At 42.1% G+C, this 27,980-nt stretch overlaps 1 protein-coding gene across 1 annotated transcript in view; it reads right to left on the reverse strand.

The window, feature by feature from the left end:
* LOC102539248 (aldehyde oxidase 2) overlaps window positions 1-27,980 on the reverse strand; it is a 70,609-nt gene that overhangs the window by 6,025 nt on the left and 36,604 nt on the right. Inside the window, exons 23-34 of the mRNA XM_006205169.3 lie at window positions 26,468-26,555; window positions 24,147-24,233; window positions 23,767-23,958; window positions 21,534-21,761; window positions 17,205-17,300; window positions 15,179-15,307; window positions 13,370-13,444; window positions 12,578-12,630; window positions 11,333-11,447; window positions 8,760-8,825; window positions 8,459-8,647; window positions 5,879-6,046 (exon numbers count right to left, since the gene is read on the reverse strand). Of these exons, the coding sequence (XP_006205231.2) occupies window positions 5,879-6,046; window positions 8,459-8,647; window positions 8,760-8,825; window positions 11,333-11,447; window positions 12,578-12,630; window positions 13,370-13,444; window positions 15,179-15,307; window positions 17,205-17,300; window positions 21,534-21,761; window positions 23,767-23,958; window positions 24,147-24,233; window positions 26,468-26,555 (1,486 nt within the window). The remainder of the gene's footprint in view (window positions 1-5,878; window positions 6,047-8,458; window positions 8,648-8,759; window positions 8,826-11,332; window positions 11,448-12,577; window positions 12,631-13,369; window positions 13,445-15,178; window positions 15,308-17,204; window positions 17,301-21,533; window positions 21,762-23,766; window positions 23,959-24,146; window positions 24,234-26,467; window positions 26,556-27,980) is intronic.

A 27,980-nucleotide genomic window follows, 5' to 3' on the forward strand; every position in this document is an offset into this window, starting at 1 on the left:
TTTTAAGGCTGTGAAACCCTTCATGTCTTTGAATCCTAAAGATTTTTTTTAATAAAGGAAGTCACTGTTTCTAAGGGAAAGTACTAATTTGAAAGTGTTAATTAGGCATTTTCTGTATACGTTTAAAGGAAACTTCCTTTTTTTTCCCCTTGTGGAATTTTAAATGACTATATAAAATACATTCTCCAAGAAATACATTTTTCTTTCTCCCATCACCAAAAATGAAATTTTGTATGGAAATGAGGTTTCTGGCCATAGCTGGTTGAGCCAGGCTGCTCTGTTGGGCTCAGATCGGGAACTATCACCAGCGACAGTGTTCTGATCAGGAATTAACCACTTGAGAAAGGGCCGAGGGATAAAAGCAACAATCTACAACCCGATCAAGGTAACCAAACCCACACAGGTAAGCAACTTTTGATGTGATTGTTCAAAGCAGAGAACTTTTTATAACCAAAATGCTCCAGCCTTCTTACTAATGCTTGCTTCTTCTTATGCTTAAAGCTTACTATCTGTGAAAAAGAGGCTTCCAAGCCTTAAGAGCTGTTTTTTTCCACCTTAGCAGTTCAACTTGATTTGATGTGAAAACTCTTTTTAAGCCTTTGGCAGAGGCATATTTTGAAAAAGGTTATTAACAGTTATGGGTATTTGGTGAAGACCTTAACTGTAATATTTACAGAGGGACTTGTATTTATACCGTGTTTTTACATGCATTATTTTATTTAATTCCAAAGGAAATGCACTGAATGTTTGACCATCATTTCTGTTTAAGAAGCTGCTATAGACAAGTTGTTATTTAGCTGATGGTTATAAGGTTATTAAAAGAGGAAGTTTTGGACTTTCCAGTGTTCATGTTCTGGTACACAGACTTGTGACTGTTCCACCTTGTTACTTGTCAGAACAAATTGTCTTTTGACGACAGTATTCAAAGGCCAAAAACAAAGAGAATTAGTATCCATGTTTCTCAAAAAAAATTTTTTTTGCATTGTACAGTTTTGTATGCCAGTGTGAATCATTATATATTTCAATTAAAAAGAACCACGCTCTAGTTTAGTCAAATATAAGTAAATTCTAAGACAGGCTCACTTTTGCTCCAAGGTGCTTTAAAGAAACAGGTCTGTGTAAAATGACTATAACTCAATAAAAAAAATGTTAAAAAAAAAAAAGAAAAGAAAAAGAAACAGGTCTGTGTGAGGACTGTGTGAACGAACTGTCATTTCTAAAGATCTGAAGAAGTGGCCCTGAAGGAGGAATAATAAAATGACCACACTTAGGCTAACTAACTCTTGGCTTCATGCTTGCTGCTTGCTCTTAGAACGGTCAGCAAACCTGACTGACGGGTCACTGCTCCCAGCCCCAGGCCCACTGGTGACGCTAAAGTTATTGAGTTTACTGTTTTTACTTTACTCTGGCAATTAAAATTTATAATCATTTTTGGCTTCTGAGTCGCTCTCCAGGAAGGTCAAGGAAATGTAACCCTGCAAAACAGGCTAATTTGCCAAAAAGAGAAACATGCTGCTGGTGTTTGAGAAATGAAGACTGGAAAAGTTACAATTACCAGTCTCTGTAGAACTATTGCCTGAGGACATCCTGAGGCCAAGATATCTTGTGACAAGAGAATGATTCTGTTGATTGTTGTTTTTGCTTAAGCTATGGCTATGTCATCACATCACCCTGCCCCATCCCCAAGGTGGTTTCACAGTTTTGAAGACACTAACCTGCTGGGAGTCCCCTTTGCCCAGAAAGCAATAAAGCTGCCTCTTTTCTTCTAAGCTCTAAGACCTTGTCTCTGAATTATTTGGCTCTTCAGGGATGGGGGTGGGGGTGCCGATCTTCCGGCAACAGAACTGGATTGTGATACTGCTGGGTAGAAAATGACAATCCAGGTTTCAGCTGCTGATGTGAAGGTAAGTGGTGTGACCACAGATTTCTTTTGTCTCTCTGCCACAGAGAACAACTGTAACCTTTCAGTTGCAAGTTTTGTTTTTATCTTCCTACCAGGGAGGCAAGATCAGAGACTTGCAGAGAAGGCCATTTTTGAGGGCTACTTAGTCCCAGGCTACTTTGAACCTCCTGAAACTGCCACAGGGCCTTTGCATTAGCTCTTCTTTGCCTCGCATACACCGTTCTCAGCTTTACTCTTGCTCCCCTACTTCATTCAGGCTTCCACACGTAACTCAATTCAGGCTCAAATGTAAACACTCTAGAAAAAATTCTCTAGTAAACTATCTAAACTAATCTAAAACAATCTCTGCATCTCATGCTAGCCTCCGACTCTTCTCTTTGGTTTCACAGTATTTATCACCACATGAAATTATGTCGTGGGTTTGTTTACTGTCTGGTTTCCCCAACAGAATGTAAGCTCCGCCTGGTGGAGATTGACTCACGATGTTTTTAGTTCCCAGCAGTGCCTGGCAGAAGGACTGAATTAAGTAGGCCAGATGAATGAATGCATGAATAATGGTCAGAGTGGGGCCACATCTTTCACCCTTTTGACTTTAGGAGAAGGTTAAGGCTAAGTTAGAATAGTTTTGTTCTATTGACACACAGGGATGACCCAGAGTCAGCCTGAGCACTGTATTTCACAGTAATTGTCTTCCCCTCTGCTATTCCGTAAACAACTTGAGAGCAGGCGCCTGTGAGTCTGGTTCACCACTCTGCCCCTGGTACATCGAACTATGCAAGAAGGAATGTCTCATTTAGTTCCTTGAATTTGATTAAAGTAGGAAAGGTGAATAGGGGTTAGCCAGGTGAGAAAAGGCAGGAAGATGGTTCCAAGCAGAGGGAAGAGCTGGTGGAGGCCTCTGTCCTTGACATGAGGAACAGACAGAAGAAGGCAAGAGTGGCTGGGGTGGAGAGACAAGGATGGGTGGGGGACCACGTGTGGCTGGAGAAGTGGGTGTGGGCTGGCCATGCTGGACTTTGCAGGTTTATGGGCTTGGTAAGGCATGTTAAAAAGTTTTATCTTTATCCTTAGAGCAACGGGAACTTTTCACTGGTATACATGCCAGAGTGATATGATCATGTTGGTCATACCACACATCTCTGGCTACAATGGGTGTAGGGAGACCAGCTAGGAGGCTGCTTTGACCAAGGCTAGAGAGATGGTAGTTGGCTTAGAGTCCAAGGTAAGTAGGCTTCTCCAAGGTAGAGATCACGCTCTGTTTCATTCACTGCTGTATTCCCAGCACCCAGAACAATGCCTGCTACCCTATTAGATACTCCACAAATGTTTGCTAATAAATGAATTACATAGTGGTTAGAAATGGAGGAACTAGATTGGTGGGAGAGATTGTCAGGGGTTAAAATTAACAGGGTGTGGTAAAGGACTGGCTAAGAGCGTGAGAGCGAGAAATGTCAGGCCACCTCCTGGGTTTCTAGTTGCTGGTTTGTATTACTATATGGATGGAGGAGTATTGCCATTTCCTGTGACAGGAAGTGGCAGAAGAATCTATATTTTGTGTGTTTCTAGTTCTCTTTGTTGAACTGAGAGTGAGGACTTCCTCCTCTCTGCCTCCCCTGGGAGTCCCCACTCAAGGCTGGCTTCTGCTTGCCCTCTCTCTGTTGGTGTACAGCTGAGGAGACGGGGTCTGAAGGGAAGTGAAGTCAGGAAGAGAAAGACAGGTATCATATGATATTGCTTATATGTGATGACAGACAAGTATGATATGATACCACTTTTATGTGAGGTCTGAAAAAATGACAAATGAACTTACTTACAAAACAGAAACAGACTGACAGACATAGAAAACAAACCTAGGGTTACCGGGGAAAGGGGAGAGGAGGGGTAAATTAGGAGTTTGGGATTAACAGATACGCACTACTATATATAAAATAGATAAACAAGGACCTACTGCACAGCACAGGGAACTCTGTTCAATAACTGATAATAACCTAGAATGGACAAGAATCTGAAAAAGAATATACATATATCTATGTATAACTGAATCACTTTGCTGTACACCTGAAACACTATAAATCAACTATACTTCAATTAAAACATTTAGAAAAAAGAAACCATCAGGCTTGGGAGAAAATAATGGCCTCATTTCATGGGCCAGGTTGCTGACACACTGTTTCAGACGGTGAATGAAATCAGTGATTCACCGCTTACCACCACATGTGACAGAGTGACTTTGCCAGACTACTGGACTATTAAAAGTGCCCTGATATTTTGCAAATAAAGGAATTAATTTTCTAAAAGCTGGGACATTTGTAGACTACAAATGTTAAACCCAAGCAAGAAAGGAAAATTAGAAGTATCCTTTTGTTGTGATTTTTGGTTTCCCTAATCTGCCCCATTCCAGAAAAGGATATTTATTACTGCAAAATGTGATCAAGAACATTTTTTTAAAGTTCAGAAGTGCTTGTGCTTTCGGGGTGGAGATCCCATAATTCCGCACGTCACTAGTGCTTTTGGGAATGGGAGACGTGGCTCTCCAGGCCAGAGTCAGCCCAGAGGTGTTCCTGCAGTGGAGGAGGGCTGGTCCCCTGGCCCTGGCCATCTGAGGTGGGACTGGCCGAAGGCAAGTGATTGGAATCCTTTCTGTAAACAGTGCAATCAGGTGAGTGGCAGGCTGAGGGGCAGAACCATCTCTGGGAGACTTGGAGGGAAGTACAGGGTGGTCAGAACTATGGGAGTGCAGGAAATGCTGAGTCAGATTTGGAGACGGGAAGAAGGCTGGATCATGCAGGAGAAGGAAATCAGTGATTGTGACACATCCCTTTAAGCAACATTCCTAAATCCTGGGTCACATTATTCTTTCACTCTTTGGCTGACTGTTTTTTTTTTTTCTTTTAAATTTATTGAAGTATAGTCAGTTTGCAAGGTGTCAATTTCTAGTGTACAGCATAATATTTCAGTCATACATACACATATATTTGTTTCCATATTCTTTTTCATTAGAGGTTATTACAAGGATATTGAATATAATGGCTGACTATCTTGAAGAGGTCAGTTAAGTATTTGGGCTTCTTTTAAATATAAGTATGAAAGTACACACTTCCTTTAAGAAGTAAAGAATCAATGCTTTTCTCTCGAGGAGGGAGGCAATATATTGGAGCCAGATGGTCCGAGTTTGAATCTTGATCTTGGGCAAATTACTAAAGCTCAAATTCCTCAATAGTAAAATGAAGAAAATAATAGTAATTACCTGATAGAGTTGTAGGAATGACTACTGAGGTAATTGGTAAAATATTTAGTACTATGCTCAGTCAATGCCCGTTGCTGTTTATGTAGGGACACTTTGAGGAAATCGGCACAGGGTGGGCTCAGTGATCTACCCACAGCCAGCAGGCTGGGATGGCTGTGTGCATGTGCGTCTGGCAGATGGCTCCTGAGTCCTCTTTCCTGGGCTGGGAGGCACGGTCATGAAATGGAACGAGGTGGAAAGCAGCAGCGGGTAATGAGATCACGCGTTTTCTAAGTGAATGACAGACTGTCTCTATGTTTGCACAGGAAACAAGGCAAGTGACATTATCATGACCTGGGTTAGTTTTTGTGTTTGTTTTTGTTGAAGAATGGGATAGATTAGGTAGGGTAGAGGGAGGGAATACTTGTAACCATTCGGTGAAATCAGTCAGTTCTTTCACATTTAGCCATTAGTTTTTGAAGCATGATAAATTATCCTACTTCAGGGCTGCCAAATTATCAAATTACATAACAGATGGGGAAATTTTTTTTATAAAGTTAAAATTACTACATATACAAGAGGTATTTGTGTGATTTATTTTTATCATCTTACACTGTGATTAGTTTATATCTTATCATGTGATCTTACAATTTGATTAGACACAGATTAGGTTATAAATTTACCTAAGTGATCTAAAAAGCAGGAAATAGAAAAATCACCTTTTAGGAAAATAAACAACAATTCCATACCATCTCAGTGAACCGATCCGCACAGGCCATTCGAACCCATTCTGGGGTTGCTGGGCTCTTCACTGTGAAGTCCTCAGCTATGTCTCTTTCTCTACGTGCTGCAGCCACAGCATCAGTGATGGCAAAGAACACAGAGGACCCCAGGAACATCCCCGACTCCCCCAGCCCCTGCAAGAAAGCACATTTCTTTTAGAAGCTTCTATACTAGACCACAAGCCACTGTAGATCAGGGGCAGGCCTTGTTCACTATTGTGTCACCAACTCCTAGAAGAGTGTTTTGCACACAATAATTCTCAGCAATTGTTTGTTGACTGACTCACTGACTGAATGAAGCTTGAGTACTCAAAAATCCCAGTATCACCTGAACTACCCATTTTTAAAATCTTGTCTGAGTTAAATCTTTGTTCTATAGGGAAGATGTGTGTGTGTGTGTGTGTGTGTGTGTGGTGAGGGGACGATACCCTATTTAAAAAAGCACAGTCAATGCATAGAACTGGCCAAACCTCAGGAGCAGAGAGAAAAATGCCTCCTTATGACTCCAGGGTCAGAGGAGGCAAGGTCTCTAGAAGAAAGAGTACAGACTTTGGTGCCAGATGAGGAGTTGCTATCCTACAGCTGTAAGGAACAGTTAGGTAATGAAAACGAATGGCATGGGCAGGAGAAGGGTGATAAGGAGTAGTGGGGACTCTGGTGTAGTAGAGATGACCCCATGGCCTGCCTTAAGGGGCAGCTGTTCTTCGGCTCTAGCTAATTGTTGCCTTCCAAGAATACAGCCCAAAGGACTAGATCCTCCAATTTTTCATGACAATTTAGATATTCATATTTTAATGTAAGATTCCCTGACTTTTAAAAAAATTTTTTTATTGAGTTATAGTCATTTTACAATGTCAAATTTGTGTAGAGCACAATTTTTCAGTTATACATGAACATATGTATATTCATTGTCATATTTTTTTAGCTGTGAGTTACCACAAGATCTTGCATATATTTCCCTGTGCTATACAGTATAATCTTGTTTGTCTATTCTACATTTTGAAATCCCAGTCTGTCCCTTCCCACCCCCAAGATTCCCTGACTTTTGAAAACACTGTAGCCCACAGAAAACAAATCTGTGGGCTGGCTTCTGCTGATGTACCCCTAATTTGCAACCCCTGAGCTGGAGAGAGATGGAGTCTGAATCCTGGCCCTTACTCCCTGTGTTTCTCTGCGTGAGATCATGTCTCTAAGCCTCTGTTCTCTTATCAGTTCTGGCAATGATCCCTACCTTATAGAATGTCGTGAAGTTCAGGAAGTGCAAACGCTCCTGGGGCAGCACCTGGTACCTGGTAGGTCCCTGTTATTACTACATAGTACGCTCCACGGGGCACCTGCAAACCCATGGTTTTCCTGAGGGTCTGCCTATGAGTGACTGGCCACAACCGCGAGGACTCACGGGCCTGCTCTGTTACTCTTGGTTGCCTGAAAGCTGCCTCTGAGCTTCCTTTTGCCTTTTCCCCTTTGAGTGACTTCTAGCCCAATAAGAATCCAAAGATGCTAAGGATTGCTTGTCCTTTCAAATCCACCCCCCCCCACCGCCTACCACATGCCCAGAGGAGGTTTCTGGGCTGAAAATGAGATCCAGTTTGGAAATGGTAAGATTCCAGCAGGTATTTATCAACTCATTTTTTAAAAAAGTATCAATTTCCTACCCCTAGTAAGAAGTCACCCAAAAGATTTTAAAGAAAATTTTAACAATCCATCTCAAACCTATGTGAGATTCTTACCACGAGTGTAATTTTCACATAATCTGCTTTCAGCAATGCAAACAAATGCTGGCCTATATCTTAATTTGCGATTTCACTGCTTTAGCGATTACTAAGGGTTGCTGTCTTTGTTTCCTGTCACTACTGACATTTGGGGACAGATAGTTCTTTCTTGTAGGGGGCTGTCTTGTGCACTGAAGGCTGTTTAGCAGCATTCCTGGCCTCTAACCACTAGTAGTAACATTTTCCTCCAGTTGTGACAAGCACAAATGTCTCCAGACATTGTGAAATATTCCTTGGCCAGCAAAACTGACCCCTCCCACGCCCTCCTCCGTAGTTGAGAAACACTGCTTTAGATCCATTTCTGAGTATGGCTGAGGAATGTGAGCCCTCAGAGGTGAGTGGTTTGCCTAACATCTTAGAGAGATGGTGGGGCTGGGCAGGAATGCAGGTCTTCCAAGCCTTGTCCAGGATTCTATCCGTGCTGTCACTGCTTCCTAAAGATTTCAGTCGCATCATGCCTTCAATCCCATTTAATAATTTAGTCTTAAGGTTCTTCAGTGACAGTGTCTTAAGTGAAAGTGTTATCAAATCAAAGCTGCCTGCTGAATTCTAGAGTTTTCGGTGTAAAACCCTGGGTCCCAGAATTGCCATGGGGGTGGGGATCATTTACCTTCTCTGAATTGCACTTTTCTGTAGGTGATTCGGTTCCAAACTTTAACAGTCTATAATTGGGTCCTGGTAATGGTTGACCCTTATTTTTCATTTTGTCTACTGGTGTTCATTTACCATGATACCTGATCCATCATGTTGCACAGTAGTAGGTTTTGATGCTTACCTTGGATGAATAGATGCTTAGTGGGGTTTGTGATGACGGCAACAAGGAGACATTAAATTCTTCTGGGACATCGGTGATGGTTGGAATTTTGTACTCATCTGGGCCCCGAGAGTATAGGACACCTTCGGGGGAATATTTCAGCTCTTCAGTGGTATAAAGGCCCATTCCCTGAATAAACGCACCTTCAATCTGAAGGGGGAAAATGTCAAGCTCTGTGATATCGTGTGCTTTTTAGAAAAACTTTACCTACCTGGCAGTGACTTTCAGAAAGTGACATCCGTCTAGGTGGGACAGCACCTACCTGCCCAATGTCAATGGCCGGATTTAGACTGCAACACGCATCCATGACGATGTCCGTTCTGACTTTCTGCCAAAAATGAAAATTACCTGACCATAAAAACTTGAATTAGAAATATTATTTTAAGGTTCATTCAAATGGCCCTGGTTTATTCCAGAACTCCTGCTAGTTAATTAGCACTGTACTGAACCCCGTTAGGGGTGGTAAGCTAAGCTCTTCAAATTCAGTACCAGGACTGTTGATGACCCCAGATGATCTTTTGCATTCACGGTTTTGATTTCTCGTAAGTGACTCCAAAGTCCATGGCACGATGGTGTGTTTGAGTGTCACTTAGTAAATAATTGAGCCTGATTGTTCACCTGATTCTCAACCAGGATTTGCTGTTCTGATATAATTTTGAGCTCATCTAGCCCTCATAATGGTTCACTGGAGGTGGTATTATTGTTGTTTTACTGAGGAAATTATGTAGCCACAGTGGCATGTATAAATTTGGGGATTTACAAGATCTTGGGTGTATTAAGGGTGAATATTGATACCAGTTTACTTCCTTCCCTGAGAAGCATCACACTTATCAATCTGGCCCTTCTGTTGTGTCACAGGCTATGTGCATGCAGGTTGTGAAGGAGCCACAGAAAGCCTTAGTGCCTGTGGTCTAGCGCAGGAATGTCTCCGGGCTTCCCTTCTGCCCCCATGTCCAGTACTTGTTCTGATCACATTGTCATTCCCTGTGTAGGACTAATACCTGGGCTCCTCATTTCTTTCTAGCCCTTTGGATGAGAAATTCTCTTTTGACTCACACAACCTACTATGGGCATTAGGACTCGCCCATCCATTTTCAACTTGGATAGGGCAGGACATTAGACACAACTCAGTGGGCTTTCAGTTTACTTCCATCTTGAAACCTGATACATTGGACAATAGGAAGAGATGGCTGTACACTAACTGAATCTTCAGATATTTTAGTTCACCAGCCACAAATAGCCATCAGCATGAGGCCTGTCATTTAATTTTTCTGGTTCCTCTTTGATTAAAAGAAGTTTTACCTCTTCAAGGGAAAAACAATTTCAAGGGACCAAAGTGATACTGAAATGACTGAACCTTAAGCTATAATAAGGAAGGAAGAGGGAAGACTAAACCTTAACTTTTCTTGTACCCCAATTATGGAAGATTCCAGTGAGGTGCTCTTCAAGGATTTACACCAAATCCTCAGGTGAAATTGCTAGATAAAATACATATGTCCCAAATATTGCACGGAGCATATTTATACCAGAAAATTATTTGTTATTTATCTGAAATTCAAATTTAACTAGCAGTCCTATTATTTTACTTGCTAAATCTGGCAACACCACCTTTAGGGTGGAGGATCAGGCAACCAGCTGATTTCTAAAAACAGCTTCCCACCCAGTCTGGAGCCTTGAATGGGGTAGAGGGGTGCCGAGACACTGACCCTTGGCTTTGAGGGGGCCTGGGGCAGGACCTCCAAGCTGGTCACCTGCCACCATGGCTTCCTTGTTTGCAACAGTGTGTTATGCAAATATTATCATTGTCTATGTGTGCCATGATGTGGAAAACACTTAGAAACACAGTTTTAAAATAATCATGTGTGTAATCTGTGGTCCTAATTTCATGAGTTTGCTTCTTCATGATGATTTAGAATGAAAATGGAGACATAATATGAATGTGTCCTAAGGATAAACTGGAATGCTCTCCAGATATCCCTTCATTTACTGTATATTTTCTTATTTATATAATATTTAAGTGGTGGACAAGGTAACCAACAATGGGGCAATAAAAGATATTTTGATAAAATGTATCAGTCAATATTTGCAAAGTCCTTTCTATTTTACACGAACCGACCACTTCTATTTTGGGGCAAGATGGTTCAAGATGCTGTTGGAATAATTTGTGTATGGAATGCAGATGTGTCATTGGACCACCCTGTAAAATTCCTTACACTTTGGATTATACTATAGTCTGCTTAAGGTTTCTGTAATCTCTCTGTTTCCAGAATGGAACCTAGGGTTCATCCTTTATGGTGGAAGTTATTGGCTTTTGGTTAAATATGACTCCTGGTCTCTAATAGGTGGTTTCATGGATGCTTAGTTAAATAGCAAAGACAAAAATTAATTTAACTACCTGCCCTTCCCTCCCCTCCAACTTATTTCTTTATGACAAGGGTACCCTTGGAATAATTGACTTTCAGAATGTATTACATTGCTATATGCTTTCAAAATGCTTACTCAAAACAATTTACTAAATTACCTAGTCTGATACATATATTGACCTTCCTTTAGGAATGGAACTCTTTTTTGGGAAGAAAAGAAACTTTGGAAAATAATTTTGTCTGAAATGGAATTAAAAGTGTAATGCATTTTCGGCTGTCATAAGCAACTCCTTCTTGACTCCTTCTTTTTAAGTGGAAATTCAGGCTAAAGCAGGATCACTAGACAATCCCACGGAATTGAAAGAATCTTGTTCTTATTGTACAAGTATTACATGATGAAATTGGGCTATTAATGTAAACACAATTTTGCTGTTGTTTTAACTTGTCGGGAGGACAGTTACGTTTGACTCACCTTGTGAGCTCCTGTCAGGCAGTCAATTTCAACCTCAGAACAGGCTGCTCCATAGACATAGTAGGGAAAGGGGTCTCCTTCCCCCTTCTCCCAGTCCATGAAGGCCTTGTAGCCCCTGATGGAAGAAATAGAGGCTTTTAGCTTGGCATGGGGGTGCAAATTATGTTGATTTGTTTTAAATGTTACTAAAGTTTTAAGGATAGCATTTCATCTGATTGATATCCATTGCAACTGCCTTTTAAGCTCATGTAAGCTGCTACCTGCATTTATAGTCTAGCTAGTTATAGCAACACTGATGTTTGCCTGCATTTTAAGGAGGATGCTTTGGTGCTGCAGTTAGGATGCCAAAAAGAGAGAAGCCAACACTCTTTTGGTCCGGACTTCACATGGTGTCTGTGTCTTGGGGGTTTAAGGTTTGAGCTTTAGATCTGCACGTTGAAATCCTCAATCGATTTTTTGTTAGGGGTCGTAGAAGGACCCCTTAGATTGTGCAAACCAAACTCATAGGGGACTGATGGTAATTCAGAGCTGGTGGAAAAGGGCCAGTAATTCCATGCAGTTATTAGTGAAGATGGACTTTACTAGAGGGCAGATTTGACCTCTTCTTGGATAACTGAACTCAGGAATTTGGAACTCATTATGTGCAGGACACTGGGCTGACCATTATTTCCTTTCTTATGAAGATTTGCTTTACTCTTTGTGTATGTGTATGTGTGTGTGTATAGTTTAGTGAATTGTTGCATTAGACCGTAAAACTAATGTCATATGCTTCCTGCATTCTATTAACATGCATCTACTGGGGCCCCCCACTGCCAGGGAAGGCTGCACCACACAAATGATAACTGGTGATGGCCATCTGATCCCTCCCAGCAAGGAACTTCAAAACAGAGAGGTTTTATGGTAAAGGGAGGGAGACTTGTAAAATTGAGTTGCAAGTTTTCTTTCTATTTCTATTGATATTCTATTTCTATTTCTATTGATAATCTTATTACTCACAATAAAGAATAGTTAATAATCATTAGATACTGTAAATCATGTTGGATTTTTTAAATGGGGATATTTTTATTATTTAATCTTTTTTTGGACATAGCTCAAAGGCTTAGGTTAAGTCATAGAATCTGGGGTCCAGAAGGGACCTTAGGGATCCCATAATAAAAACTTGTACAAATGAGGGAACTGAGGCTCAGGGTGATGGGATTGCCTCATATTTTCAAAGCCAAGTCAAGATATTATTGTAATTTTTACCTGAAGTATCCAGTGGCTGAAAGACTGATTCTTTGTTCAAAAGCAGCTTCTATCTGCAGAATGGGCATATTTAATCAGAATAAAATAAACATACCATCTGATAGGTGAAAATGAAAGTAATTTATATATCAAAATTGACATATGACAATTGTTGCTGGCGTTACGTTACCAATAATCGAACCCATCCTAATATTTTCTTCTCCTCAGCTGGTACACTAACAATTACCTTCTGATTGAGTTCATAAATCGAAATTAAGTAAATAAAATAGAATCTTGCTACATATCCATGATGTGGGGGCTAATTCACAAGGTATTTGGAACTTTATTTTTAAGTGTTAGAACTCTGGTAAGTATGTGTGCAAGTATGAGATAATTTCCTAATAAATAAGACATAGGACATAGCAAAGTTGGACTAAACAAGTCATTTCCCTTGAGACACACTGAATAGCAATCAGGCCTTTTAGTTTTCTTCCTCTCTACTCAAAACCTCAGTTTGTGTGCGTGTGTTTGTGGCTTAGGAAAGCTCAGTCTTTTCCTTTTCTTTCTTGTTAAGGCAGAAAGGGTAAGGCCTCTGGTAATTCTTTATCCACTTCTGTTCCCTCTCAGTGATGCTGTTCCCTGTGCTCTCTCTCCGCTCATACCTGAGATACATCATGGAGCAGCCATCTCAACCTGGTGATCCTGCCCTTTCACAGAGACCCTATGCAGGGTGGCTGTACCCTCCCATGGCACTCTCAGCACTGGTTTGGATCATTTTCTCATTTGAAGCAACAGACAGAGTGGTACACTTACCCAGTCTTCCCAGGTACCTTCTGGATTTTTCTTAATGATGGGCTCCAGGCGTTTCAGAAGAATCTGACAAGCATTCTTGAGGGAGTAAAGAAGTGAATCCTCATTAGAGAAGAGCCCACTGGTTAGGATTTGTGTGGAAGACTATTAGTTGATAATTGATCGGGTCAGTGAATGCTTATGGGTTGCTTGATACTGACACACTGGGAACTCAGAGGCGACACCAACACAGCCCTGACCTTGAGAAGAGTATTAGTTACAGACGGTGTTTCCCGTTCTGTGTTCATTTCCTGTGAAAATATGGGCTCAGCTGAATTTCTATTCTCAGATCCTCTTGCTAAGAATATTCATATTCTTAATTACTTCTCTTTTTCTCCATTATTTGGATTTACACCTTCTTTTGTATTTTCCAGCCATTAATAGAAACGGAACAAAACATCCCATTTTCATTCAACTTTGTGCTCTCCAATTTGGAACAATGACATGCCAGGACCCCTCTGGGTGTGAAATACTGTTCAACACTTAATCCTTTTGCCTGTTCATCCATTCACCATCAAACTACTGCAGTGAAGGCCTTGGCTTTGGGTGTGAAGTGAGAAAATTATTAAAAAAATTTTGGGGTAATAATCTAGATCCACAACATTTCTGATCCTTAATACAGACACTTAAAACCCTAGAAGATGGATTAATGCCTAGTCTGGGCTGACAACCCCCATACACACTGAGCTTGTGTTTGATTCTACCTAAAATTTGATCTCTTGAATTTGAGGTTCCCTACACATTGGTTCTGAGTAAAAAGAGTCTCTGTTTTATGAGCCTCTAAGAGGTGTCCTCCCGCAAAGATAAGATGGATTTGAAAATGGTTCCTATTGGTAGCATAAATGCAGTGTCCTGGGAGTGAGGGAGTATGTCCCCACAATGTCTCAGTGGAAAAAGTGGACAGTTTATATAACAGAAACATGACAAATAGATACTGATTGCTTCAAAAGTACATGCAGTCAGATCTTTGAATTAAGGCGTATGAAGTCATGGTTTTATTCTGAAGAAATGAAAATTTAGCAGCTTTTTAAAGACATCAGTTAGAGAATAAGTACCAAGAAAAAAGATGAATACTCTGGTGGAACTCCACTGATGTAGACACTTTAATTGCACCATATCTACTTGGCTGGGGTTCTGCCTGCTTACCTGCCTGCAAGAACTTGTTTGTGTTATGGGAAACTTGCACAGTTTGCATTACTTGGTACCTAAATTTCTTCTTTCTGTGTCTCCCAGGGACAGAGACTGCCTGTTTACCAAAATTCATTCTCCCTTCCTTCCATAGTATCTGGGCCTATGGTTTCCCACTGTTCTACATTTTTTCCAGTTTGCCCTGCGGTTGGATGTGGCCTGAGACTGGTTCTGCTGATGGATGATGACGGGAGGTGACCTGCATCCCTCCCAGGTCTGGCCGCCATGCTCTTTCCCTTCTCTGGGTCACTGACACGATGATGCTCAGGACAACCTTGAAAGCCACACGTTGAAGATGGAGGAATCGCTATCAACCTGGGTGCTCTGACAACCGAACATGTCCTCTGGACTGTTATGTGTGCAAGAAAGAACTTCTGTTGCGTTCAAGCCATTATATTCTGGGTCTATTTGTCACCCCAGTTTAGCCTATTCCAACAGACATACTCTTCTGACCATTTGGTTATCCCAGGCCTATGTTCAATGACACAGATGACTTCTCTGAAGCCAACCACTGTGCCTGAATCCAGCAAAGAAAACCAGAGATGTAGAGAAAGCAGCCAGCGAAGGACAACCAGGAGGAGGTACCTGCACGGCTCTGCCATTGACGTCTGAGCCAACGGAGGCTGCTGTGGCAATTGTGTTAGGCACCGTGGCTGTACTGGTTTCACAGATGTGCATGTAGGACATGGGTATTTTTAATTCACGGCTGGCCACCTATGGAAAAAGAAATAATTTCAAGTCTGGTAAGGACTTCTGTGAAGATTTGAGTCATTATTTTTCTTAGTTAAGAAATGACTATTTTTAAAATTATATCCACAGTATCCTTTAAAACTTAAGATAGTGTGTCATAATTATCAAAACCACTTTTTAGTAGGGCCTCATGCTGATTTTTCAAGTATTTTCTTGGTAATATTTCACAGTAGTTCTTCCATTCAAATTGATTGTGTTTAGGATGTTAAGGATTTCCTTTTTCTATAAATTTACAGGTGTAGAGAGTAGGCCAAGTTGAGATTACTTGGTGGTAGTGGCAGGAAGAGAGACAGAAATTAGATGGACTGACTCAGAGTCTGGTCTTAAATCTGCTGGTGTTGGTATCTGACGATCTTGGAGTGACTCTGAGGGCCTGTCTTCTTTCTTGCCCTCATTCCCACCTTAACTTGAGCTCCCTCTTTTCTTCTATTTGTTCCCACTTGCTTGTACTCCTTTAGTAAGTGCTGTTCATTTTTTTCTTTTCTGCTTTTTTCCTTCCAGTTTCTCTAGCAGACTTATGCGGAAATTAAGATATTTGATCGAGAAGAAATGAAAAAGAAAGAAAGTGAGGGGAGGAAAGAAAAGAAAAAAAGCATTATTTTTGCTGCTGATGTCTTTTGGTTTTTGCAGAGACACTTTCTGTAGATGTCTGCAGGTATGTACCTGTTCCCAAATGCCAGTCTTCAGATGAATGCTGTTCAGTGATCAAGTTTCCCCAGAAAGATGCAAAATGAAAAAAAAAAAAGGACAATTTGAATAGTTCTTGGTGATGACGATCCAAAAGGAATTTACTGGCCCACCTAACTGGGAAGGATGGAGGAGCTAGTGTTATGTATGTCTGTATCTAGGGGCTTTTGTGGTCTCATCTGGGCTCTCACCACCTCTCACATTTGCTTCATTCTGCAATGGCCGTGTCATTTCCAATGGTAGACAGGCTTCATCCATGGCACAGAATTGCCTCTGACAACTTGTAGCCTATAGCATAGTAGCTAAACAACCACAAAGGGAAAATAGTTCCTTTCTCCTAGCATCTATGTATCAGTTCCAGGAAAGGACGCTGACTGGCCTTGGTTGGCCATGGTCTTCTTCCTGGACCAATCCCCACAGCAGTGGGGTTCAAGAACCATCACTGGCCAGACTGAGGTCCTATGCCTGTACCTGTGGCAGGTGTTGGGGCAAGAAGGGAGATGAGGTTAAAAAGTATCAGAGTTGAAGAGTTCTTCAGAACTATATGGAGTGTGGAAGGTGTATTCCAAAGGAGCTGAGAGACTGGATAGTCAAAAGCTGTAGATGTGCGCTGTAACAACTTAGTAAATTAGTCCTAAAGTTAAATTTACTCAATTTAAAGGATTACTCTTTTTCCTCCCGGGATTATCTCTTCCTGCTTGGAGTATATATATGTGTGTGTGTTAAAATAGCCTTTAAAAATCATAGGATGATGACAGTTGATGAAATTCTCATCACTGCAGGTTAGAACAATACATTAGCCCCCTAATATTGTTGCCCATACTTTAAAAATTACACATATTGGTCTCAAAAATAAAAAAGTTGAGAAACTCCTGCTCTAGGTAAGCCTTCACAGAGCACCCACCGCAGTGCTCCGGGTGGGGGTGGGGGCCCATCAGTGATGTTTTCACTAACAGCCTCCTCCACCCATAAACCCTGGCCAGGCTCTGGGAGGATCTGCACATGTGTGAGATTTCCACCACCTCAGCTATTCTGTTTGACATGTAAGACGTTTTTCAACTAAATCGGCAAGTTCTTAGGGTTTGAATACAGGGAGCCATCATCTACTGTAAAATTGGTGCCAGATGTTTACCATGTCATCAGTGGATAGAGAGGTGAATTTTGTTTCTCTCACCTGTAGCATTTTGGTGTGAATACCTTGTCCCAGTTCGTTGCCTCCATGTGTGACCAACACAGACCCGTCGGTGTAGATATGAACGAGCGCGGCCGCCTAGGGAAAACCCCGAAAGGCACAGCTTAGTGCAAGTCCGCACTTGGGGAGGGCCAGTATCAGAAATGAGGTCACGAAACACGGATCTCACGGAGCGGGGAGTGTCGGAGAGACAAGCTTTCCTGGTAGGATGCTGAAGTTCAGCTCTGTTTTGCACTCAAGTCACCTGTAGAGAACGTTCCTACCTCGGAACCTGGCTTTAGGAGGAGCCCCTTTGGATGCCTCAGGAGCTGTGAGTATTGGTTCCAACTATGTGAAAGTCACTCCCCTGCTTTAACTCTCTGGCTGACCGCTCAGCCAGCTCCTTAGCCATTTGTAAGTACTTGCACATGTTTTGTGCCAACCTGTGCTCAGCTGCAGATCTGTAAAACTGAGTAAGACGTGGTTCTTCCTCAAATAGCTCACAATGTAGTAGGGGACCAGCCAGGGCACCAGGTGTTATTGTGTGGAATGTTTTGGGAGGTAGTGGATGTGGCAGAAGGGGTCTGGGGAGAACAGATCCAGCTGCTTCTGTGGAGCCCGGGGAGGGGTTCCCCCGAACAACAACTGAAAGGGATCTTGTAGGGGAGAAGGGTCCACCACTGAGCAAGGTGGACAAAAACTCCCTATTGTCTGGAATGGAAAGCTGGCTCCTTGCTACAATACGAGGCCCTCTGGGATTTGGTATCTTGAACATTCCCAGATTCATCCCTGTCTTTTCCCTCCTGGCTCCTGAGTCTGGCCTCAGGACTGCTCCTTGCTGACCTGTGCTCTTGCCCGTGCTGCTCCCCGGCCTTCAGACCCACACCCCCTGGTCTCTATTCTGGGGAAACTTCCCCCGCACACTTCTCATTCCCCTCTGGCAAGGATCAACGCCCCTTTCTCAGTCCTTCCTCCTGCAGGGTGTCCTCGGTGGAACAGTGTCCTCTCCCACACCCCATGTACATGTCCACCTGGAACCTCAGAATGTAACCGTATTTGGAAATGGAGTCTTTGCAGGTATAATTAGTTAAGATGAGGTCATGCTGGATTAGGGCGGGCCCTAAATTCATTGACTAGTGTCCTTGAAAGAAGGTCCTGTGAAGACGGAGGCAAGAGATTGAAGTTCTGTGGCCACAAGTCAAGGATCACCAGGAGCCTCCAGAAGCTGAAAGAGGCAGGAAGGGGTTCTTGCCTGGAGACTTCGGAAGCAACATGGCCTTGCCGACACCTGGGTTTTGAACTTCTAGCCTCCAGAACTGTGAGAAAATACATTTGTTGTTTCCAGCCACCAGGCTTGTGGTACTTTGTTACACAGTCACAGGAAACAAATGCTAGGGTGACCAGTTCTCCCATGAGAGTGTCCCAGGGGAAGGGCACCTGGTCGTGTTCATCTCTGAGTCCTGCAGAGAACTTTGAGCAGGTCTGAATCACAGAGACACTAAATAAATATTTGTTAGATTGGACGAATGGAAATGTGGTATTTTCCTTTCCAGGAGGAGGAGGAATTAGAACGCTAGTCTATTTGTGTCCCGGAGCTTCAGGATGGCCGGGAGGAGCTCAGGGCCATCAAGGCTTGAAGGTGCTAATAATAGTGCTTATTTACTGTGGGCCTTTTCACTCCCTCTGAGGACACTGCCTCTCATCCCTAATTTAGAGAGTAGCTGTTCCAGCTTTGTGAGTCATCAGCTGACCTGGAATAACACACTTCAACTCCCAACTTGGGTGTGCCAGTTTCAAACTCTGTGGGGAAGCTGGAGGCCTTTCAGATGGAGACAAAGTCGGTGCTTGATTTAAAGAAATTTGTTTTTTTTGGTGGCAAGATGAGAAGTTGGCTCCCATGGGTGATGGCAGAGAGTAGGCTATGGTTTAGGTGAAGGGCAGTCACACAGGTGAGGGGAGATGTGATATAATAAAAAAATGAATGTGACACAAGAATATATTGTATAACATGGAGAATATAGCCAATATTTTATCATAACTATACATGGGGTAGAACCTTCAAAAATTGTGAATCACTATATTGTACACCTGTAACTTATATAATATTGTATAGCAGTTCTACTTCAATAAAAACATTAAAAAAAAAAACCCCAAACCAAACCAAACCAAAAAAAAGTGCTGTTTGGCCCTGGTTCTTGGCACAGAACTCCTAAAATTCTTGGAATTTACTGTCTTCTGTATGCTAATGGAATCATTCATGGGGGGAGCCTAGATGACTTTAGAATGGGAGCTCATTTCCAGAAAAACCAAACACATGGTCAGAGGGTTCCGTGTTTCAGCCGTTATCTCCCAGGCTCCAGGAGGGGAGAGCAACTAGAGATTGAGTTCAATGACCAATGGTCAATGATCCCATCAACCAGTCTTTGTAAAGAAGCCTATAGCCCCCTCTCCAAATGATGGGGTTCTGGGAGCTTCTCGGTTGGTGAACACATCCGTAGGCTGGAGGGTGACATGCCTGATGGAGAGGGTGTGCAAGCTCGGTTCCCCTTCTCCCAGACCTTGCCATACGCATCTCTCCTGTTTGGCTGTTCTTGGGTTGGATCCTTTACAATAAACCAGTAATAGTTGTAAGTAAAGTGCTTTCCTGAGCTCTGTGAGTTGTTCTTTTGTATGATCAAACCTGAGGGTGTGTAGTGGAAACCCCTGAATTTGGATTTGGCTGGGCAGAACTGTGGGTAGTCTGGGCACCCTATGTGGGCTGGCACCTGAAGTGGGGACCATCTTGTGGGACTGAGCTCTTGATCTGTGGGGTCTGTGCTAACCCTGGGGAGTTAGTGTCAGAACTGAATTGAGCTGTTGGACCCTAGTTGGTATTGGTGAATTGGTGGAGAAGACATGACATTTGGTGTCAAAGAAAAAAACCACACTGGCAGCTACCTAGGATCTCTTACATCCCAGATGTTGATTCAGTCCAGACTTGTATACATGACAGTTAACCTCCTCATGCCTCTTTATAAAATGAGCACACTGGACCAGAACAGGAGTGTGACCCAGGAGTCCAGAAAGTCCTACCCACCAGAGGAGCCACAGCCCTGAGAGGTGTGTCTGAGATCTCCTGGGGAAGGGTTTAGGGCTGCCCTGGATAGTACACAGTGTTCCAGGAACTCTGCCAGATCCTACACGCAGTGTCTCATTGAATCATCATCAATCTTAGGAGAAAGGATTATTATTCTCATTTTATAATTGGAGAAGCTGTGGGTCAGAGAGGTTGAATAACTTGCTTAATATCACACAGCTAGTAAGTGGCAGAGCCAAGAATTGCTCAGGTCCATCTGGCTCCAGTTGATTAGGGATTTGGGGCAACTGCTTTGTTCCCTAAGAAGAATGTCCCTAGGTAGGACAGCTTTTGTGTGAGGGGTGTGTGTGTGTGTGTGTGTGTACCTACTGGCTGTCAGTAGCTGGGTATAAATAGAAGAATGGTTTTAGTGTTAGCCACACAAGGGAGATCTAACGCATTCTTAAGTTTAGATTTAGATTTAGATCTAATGCATGTAAGATTTTCCAGTTGCTGACTTTCTGCTTTTGGTGACAGTAATGGGGTGGCACCAGCCTCTCCCAGTTTTCTGACAGCCTTCCTGCCTATGAGCCACTGGGATGGCTGAGAAACTCCTCTGTACCAGTCCTTGTGCTGTTTGGTGTGCTCATCCCAGTCCGCCCCTCCTCCTCCCTTCTGGGTAGGGCCTCTGAATGACTGGCCTTTTCTTTCACAGATCTGCCTGGGAGGATTTTTGGACCCCACCCCACTACCATTCCCCCTGCAGAACTGACACAGTTTCCTGGGAGGGGCGGCTGGGAGAGCAGCCAGCTGGTCAGGGCAAATGGAACAACTTTTTAAATCTCAGACTCAGGTGCACAGAGGAGTGCTGTGGGTCTGGGGCAGAGACCAGCAGAAGCCCATTTCCACCCAAGCCATGAGCCCCCTGAGCTCAGAAAGGACAGCACCACAGGCCTTGTGGGCTCTGCTCCCCTCATGGAGCAGCAGGGGTTCAGTGGGGGCAGTGCTCCCTCCTGGCGGTTCTGCCGTGGTGGGGCTCGTGCTCGCTCATGCTGCTTTCTGCCACCGAGGCATTCTCTACTGCACTGGGTTGAAAGTGCTTGCAGGTGGGGGTGGGCTCAGGGGAGTTCTGTATGTTCCTCCCAGGTGCGGGGGTTGGGGTGGGGGAGATGGGCTTAGTGCCCTGGGAAACATGACACTCTTCCCAAGTCAGCCCAAGCTGACTGGGCCCTGAGCAGGTCTGACACCAGGGTCACTTACCCACGGAAGAGCCTTACCTGATGATAGCTTGTTGCAGCAAAGCCAACTGAGAACTTCATGGGGATCATAGAAATGCCTCTCTTTTTCCAATAATTCTTCTTATTGAACTCTGCCACTTGCATCCTTCTGCTATGAAAGGAAGACTTGCCCAGACATTCGTTCCAACATCTTATCAGGGTCTCAGGGCTGAACGCTTGCTTGTAGATAGTTTTATCAACTGTTCTGTACATGTTTTTCTCCCTAACCTGAATGGGTGGGAAATCGAGTCAATAGTTAATGATAAGACAGAAACTGACTACAAAATAGAGATTTGAAAAGCCTCTCCACCAAAGCATAAACTTCAGTGGGAAGAAGACAGGGTTTTTTTTTTTCTTTTTCTTTGATCAGCATATGCTTTTGCAGAAATAATGAGGGTGATTTCTCATCTCTTCAGTGCACCACTCGAGGTCTCTCCCTCCTGGAAGTAGAGGGTAGAGGTAGTGACTGATCTGTGAAGGGCAGGTGGATGGAGGGGCCTAAGGAGGCAGATTCTCCTTTTTTTCCCTAAAGTTCAGAGGGTGGAGGAGAGTTTGTAAATAATATATTAAAGTAAGGATTTATTGTTATAACTGAAGACTTGTTCCTCTAGAGAGGAAGAGCATTGTAGCTGATGACAAATAACAGATCTCCAAGCCTTCCAATTGCCTTAGGAATGTGCAGTCAAATCTTTCAAAAAATGTACTTCAATTATAGGTTGTGTCTTATGTCCTAGAAACTTGCAACACCTGACAAAGAAGAAAGAGAGCTCACTGAGACAAGCTCAAGGTTTTTCATTATCCGCACTCTGATGACAACAAGAGAATTATGATTATCAGCAGTTACACTGGAATAAAACTATCCAGTGTATGAAAAGAAATATTCTCATGAATGCTAACTCATTTAGTTCTTGCAGGAACTCTGTGCAGTGAGTCACACTGTCTTCATTTTGTAGATTAAAAAAACAGCCAAAAAAAGGCTGCCTCGGATTGTTTGGGTGTTCCACTGGCCCAGATTACCTTTTCACTCTTTGTACTATTATTCTTCAAGGTGCATCTTCAGTGCCACCTTTTCCAGAAAGTTCTGCCTGATTCTCCTCCCCTAAGCTAATGTGATGTCCTCCATCTTTGTACCGATAGAACACTTTATGTGACTTCTCTTAGGGTAACCATTGTCTTCTTTGCTCAATATTTAGGTGTTCACTTGTCTATAGGAAGTACCCTGACCGTCACAAATCACAGACCTGGTAGTCCTCCTTGTTAAAGTTAAGGACAAAGGGGTTCAAAATCATGGAGAGTCTTTGCTGGAGCAGAGGGACTATGCTGGGGAAACGGGATAGAAGTGGAAAAGTAGGCTGGGATCTGCTTGGAATGTGTGAGGAGTGAAAGGGTGTATCAACAATTATCTCAGTTACCAGTGGTTGCCTCTCTGGTCTGGCATATTGTAACTTTTGTGTACCTTCTAGGAGCTTGCACAAAATAATAGTTTTGGAGGGCATTCCTTTGAAGTATCTCTCAAAAGTTTTCAAGTGCACCAGCAATTCTGCTTCTGTAAATTTATGCTACAGATACACAGTAGGGCAAAGGTATAACCTTTGTACATCTGTACCAATATCATTTTAATAGCAAAAAATGGGTAAAAACCTGAATGAGTATCAATAGTGAAGTGGCTAAATAAATTACAGTACATCCAGTCATGAGAATGAATGAAGTAGATTATTCTACTGACATGGGAAGATGGCCATGGCATATTGTCACATAGAAAAAGTAAGGTGCAGAATTATGTGTTTATTATGGTCTCATTTTGGTAAATAATCACATATGTGCACATATGCCTCCTATGTCAGTGTTTGTGTGTATGAAGATTGATGGGTGGGTAAAGAGAGAAAGGGCCAGAACAATAAACTTGGACCTGTCACCAGTGGTTACCCTTAACCAGCAGGGATGGGGATGAGAAAGGGGATGTTCACTTTTTCCTTTAATAACTACCGTGTGGTTTGAATTTTAAAAAGAGTATTTTTGTACAAATTAAAAAAAGAAAGAAAAATAGAAATCGTCACATAAGGAGGGAGACCTTTCGGGGGAGGTGAGTTCTTTTAGGTAGCTCTTAATTTATCTGGACTTCTGAGCCAGGGCTAATTTGCGTGGTTCTCCCAGGGTGTTTCCTTGGGTAGCTGGTTTCCCACCTCATCTGATTCTTCAGCAACCTTGTTTAAGACTTCAGTTATAACCTTACCTTTTCTGGCAGGAGGCCACACTTGGCTGCCACAGCTGTGATGCAGGATTCTGTTACCAGGGTTCCTTGTGGGAAGCCAAACCCGCGAAAGGCCGTGTTGGACGGTAAATTTGTCAGGCATGCACGGCCCCGGAGCCTAAGGTTGCGGATTTTATATGCATTTTCCAGCTTTAGAATAAGAAATTCTGTTACCTAAAGTAAAAGGAGATATTCATGTACATTGGACAAAACTTTTTTCTTTGCTCTAAAAGTCAAGTGTAGAGCTGAACTGCTTGTGGAACTAGGTACAAGTACTTGAAGAAACTGCTCCATGAAGACTCATCTAGAAATTCTTCCTTCTATTCACCCACAAGGATGGTGCCAGTCTCTGATGCACGTACCTGCTCAGAGTGGTCCAGTGTGCAACCTCCATTAATGAAGCACTCGATGTCCAGAGCTTTGATTCGCCCGTTGTTCATGAATCCCACCTGTTACCAAATGATGGTTTAGCGTTTACCTGCTAAGTTTGAGCCACAGCCCAGCTCCACCATGGGGCAGGACTGAATACAGACCCCTCCCGTTTGCTTTGTTGTGAACCACGTCTGAATATTCCCTTGTTTTTTGGTGCTTGGCTGACAAAGACCTCTTAGGACCTGAATTTTGCTGAGCCCTTTCCTTTCAACATGTAATTTTCTGGCTTCACAGTCAGTGTGGAATTCTACAGCCCTTACTTGTATATAATTGTTACCCTCTTCTTCCTTGTTCTTGGAAGATTCTTCTTCACTTTTATTGGTTTTCCTTCTAATTTAGTCTGTGGCTTTCCCCCTTGTAGAAAAGCTTCTGGAATTCCAGAGCGCAACCGAATGAACTGGAGTGCACTTCGTTTCCGGAAAGCCTCCCAGGCTAGAGAATGGACACAGGAATGACTGCTCTGATCTTAACTGAGCTCTGAGCACTTAACTGATGAAGGATGTAACAAATGTGAGTGAGTGCCGCTGTTACTAGTTGGGACTCACTGAACGCAGCTTGCATTTTTCTGAAGTGGACACTCCCTTCCCACCCACCTAGACCATTTTGTCTGCACAGCCCAGAGTGAAAACAAAATTCCCACTCCCTATCGTAGTTCTACCAAAAAAGAATTGGCCCTGGTCCCTTTGCCTTTTTGAAAACAGGAATAAATACATGGCTGGAACCATTTACCTATATGGTTATAATCATCTTCTCCAAGGGAAATGCTGGATAATAAATCAGAGAAGTTAGGAAACAGAGCAAAATGTACCATTCAGAATTTATAGTAATTTTGACAAATGCTAGGCTGAAGTTTACCTTTGACTTTTCATGAAGGAAGGATTGCTAAGCAAAATAGTACCACAAATGAGGGAGCCGAGAGATTCTCAAACTGTTCAGTATGAACTTTTCAAGAATTTTGGAAGAACTTATTCACACGTAAACATCTGATATGCTAATTTACAAATAGCTCTGAATAATCAAGCAAAACTTTGTTAGCGAGGTTGGAATGAGGATACACACACGTACACATTATAATATTGAAAGTAAAATTATATTTATTTAAAAATAAAATTTGTTTTTTCAAGGTCTGATTATTTGTTTCTTTTAAGTTATATTTTGTATTACGGTAATTATCAAATTTTTATAGTCTATAACCCTCTTAATAAGTACTAGTATTACTCTCATAACTGTGATATAATTAAAGCCTGATTTATGCAGTCTAGGTCAAAACCAAGGAAACTCAACAACCACCATAACACCAACTGCCTCAATCCCAGAGGGTGCTTCTGCATTGCTCTGGGGCCTAGAATATTATAATAGATGTGAATATTGATTTCCCTTTTATTTGAAGGCAAATGAAAGATTTAATGACGAACTATGATCCTTTCCTTTCTAATTATAAAAACTGCTAATGCCAATAGGAGAGATCAAATTATAGTGTGGTATGCAAAGCTGTGGCTTGAGTAATACCAGAAATACAATAATTGGTAATCTAAGGCAATGATAAAATCAGACAGAAAGCCTAGCTACGTGTATGCTATAAGCAATTTCCAAACAAAGCATGTTTGATGTAGAAATATTATGTTAGAATTGTCCTTACAACTCAGTCACAAATTTGAAAAGTAGTGTTGTTGTCAGGTAGATCCCAGCAATTATTTTTAATAGTGTTTATGCATAAACACATAAAAATGCAATGAATATGGTTTGAGACAATTTTAAATTATTTCACTAGTTAGTGGATTCTTTTTTTCCTATTTGCAAAGAGCTTTTGTGACACTTTCATAACCATTTGGTGGAAACACTTGCAAAAAATGATTTTGCAGTTAAAATGGTCAAATTATTTCCAAACATTTTTACTACAAAGTAATATTTTTATAGTCAAGAAGTCTTGGTATAACAATATCTGTAGCTTCTTTCATTTTTTTTCTGTCTCTGAGGAACCACTAACATAAATCCTATCCCTTCAATAGTGTTTTTATCATTATTGGAAATTGTATTTTTATCATTCAGCTTCTTCATAATTCCACAACAGATTTACTAAAAGTTCCTCACAAAATGTTATGAGCATTCAAATACACAGTATCCATCCTCTTTTAATATTTTAGATACTAAGATTATTGTTTTTAAAATTTAGCAAAATTGAATTAATAGAAAAGGATAAAACCATTCAAATGAAATGAAGTACTTTAATATTTTCATCTTTAATACTTACTTTATATTTTCCAAATAATGGGTGTCTTCCCCCAGTTATTAACATATCATCTTCACGATCAAGAACAAGACGAATGGGGTGACCAGTTCTAAAGAAAACAAATCTTAGATCCTTCACTCATCCCACCTACCCATCCATCCATCTACCCATCTGCCATCTACCTACCTATTTATCCATCTCCTCATTTAACTGTCTACCCACCCATCCATCTATTCACCTTATTCAGTTACCGTCCACCCTCCCAGCTGTATATCCAACCATTCATTTAACCATCCCTCAGATAGTAACTTATCGATAGCATTCAGTGAGTGCATATAATATGCTAGGCACTGTTATGAACTGATGTATGATTAAATTCCTACTGTCTCTGTGTTCTATAACTCAGTGTTTGGAAATCTAGCCAAAAGGCATTAATGTCACATGTCAGTTAACTTATGTTCTCATGACTTCAAATTTGACCTTCACCTGGATTCATTCATTTTGCATGTCCCACCACCAGTTACAAAGGAGAAGGAGTGTGAACAGAGAAATGCAAACTTAACAAGACAATTGGAAAAACAAGGCCAAGCACTTGGCCTAGGATATCTGGGTTAGCGTTTTTGTTTTCATTCATGGGTGCTACTGTGTTGGCCAGGTTGGGCCCTTGGGTAGCTAGAAGGTTCTGTATCTGGGGCAGAGGTGCCCAGACTTTGGAGTGCAGAAGAATCATCTGGAGTGCTGGTGAAATGCAGATTCCTGATTGGATAGGTTGGAAGGGGCCCTATAATCTGCATTTTCCTCAGTGGTTCTGATGCAAATGTCTCCAGTTGCATGTTGAAAACCATGATTCTAGAACAGGGTTTCCTGGTCTTCTTTAATGGTGAGGACCACCTGGGGCATCAGTTAAATGTACAGTTTCCAGGTCCATTTCCTGGTGATCCTGAGTCAGTGGGTCTGGGATGGGGAGGCAGGAGTTTCTATGTGCCCAGAAAACCCTTATTATCAGCAGTTTGGGAACACTGCTCTGGGGACCACTTAATGCATGGCAGGTGTGTGCTAAGGCAAGGTTGTAGCTTAAGACACTGGTTCCCAAATTGGATTGCACAGTGGAGCCACTGGGGAAGTTTTAAAATAGACTGATTCCTGGGTCAATATGGGGCAGCCTAGGTATTGGGATTTAAATGCACCCCAGATAATTCCAATGTACAGTCATGTTTGAGGAATCTTAAGTGCACAAAACCTGGTGGGAATACAATGAATGAATTATCCCTTGCTGAGTCCTTGGTGGGTGTGAATAAAGTTTTGTTATGGAAAAAACGTGATGGGATTCCGATCCTGCCATTTCCTACCTCTCACAGCAAAATGGGACACATATCTGAGTGCTTTGGGACCTTTGAACTACATTGAAGTTGTCGAAGGAAGCAAGACCTTTGAACTTTGCTGGATGATTGGGGCTTGAAAAACAGAGAAACAGAGAAACAGCCACAAAAAATGAACAAGGAGCAGAAAAACCAGCACCATGAACGGCAGAAAG

Source organism: Vicugna pacos, chromosome 5, assembly GCF_048564905.1.
Source record: "Vicugna pacos chromosome 5, VicPac4, whole genome shotgun sequence".
NCBI lineage: Eukaryota > Metazoa > Chordata > Mammalia > Artiodactyla > Camelidae > Vicugna > Vicugna pacos.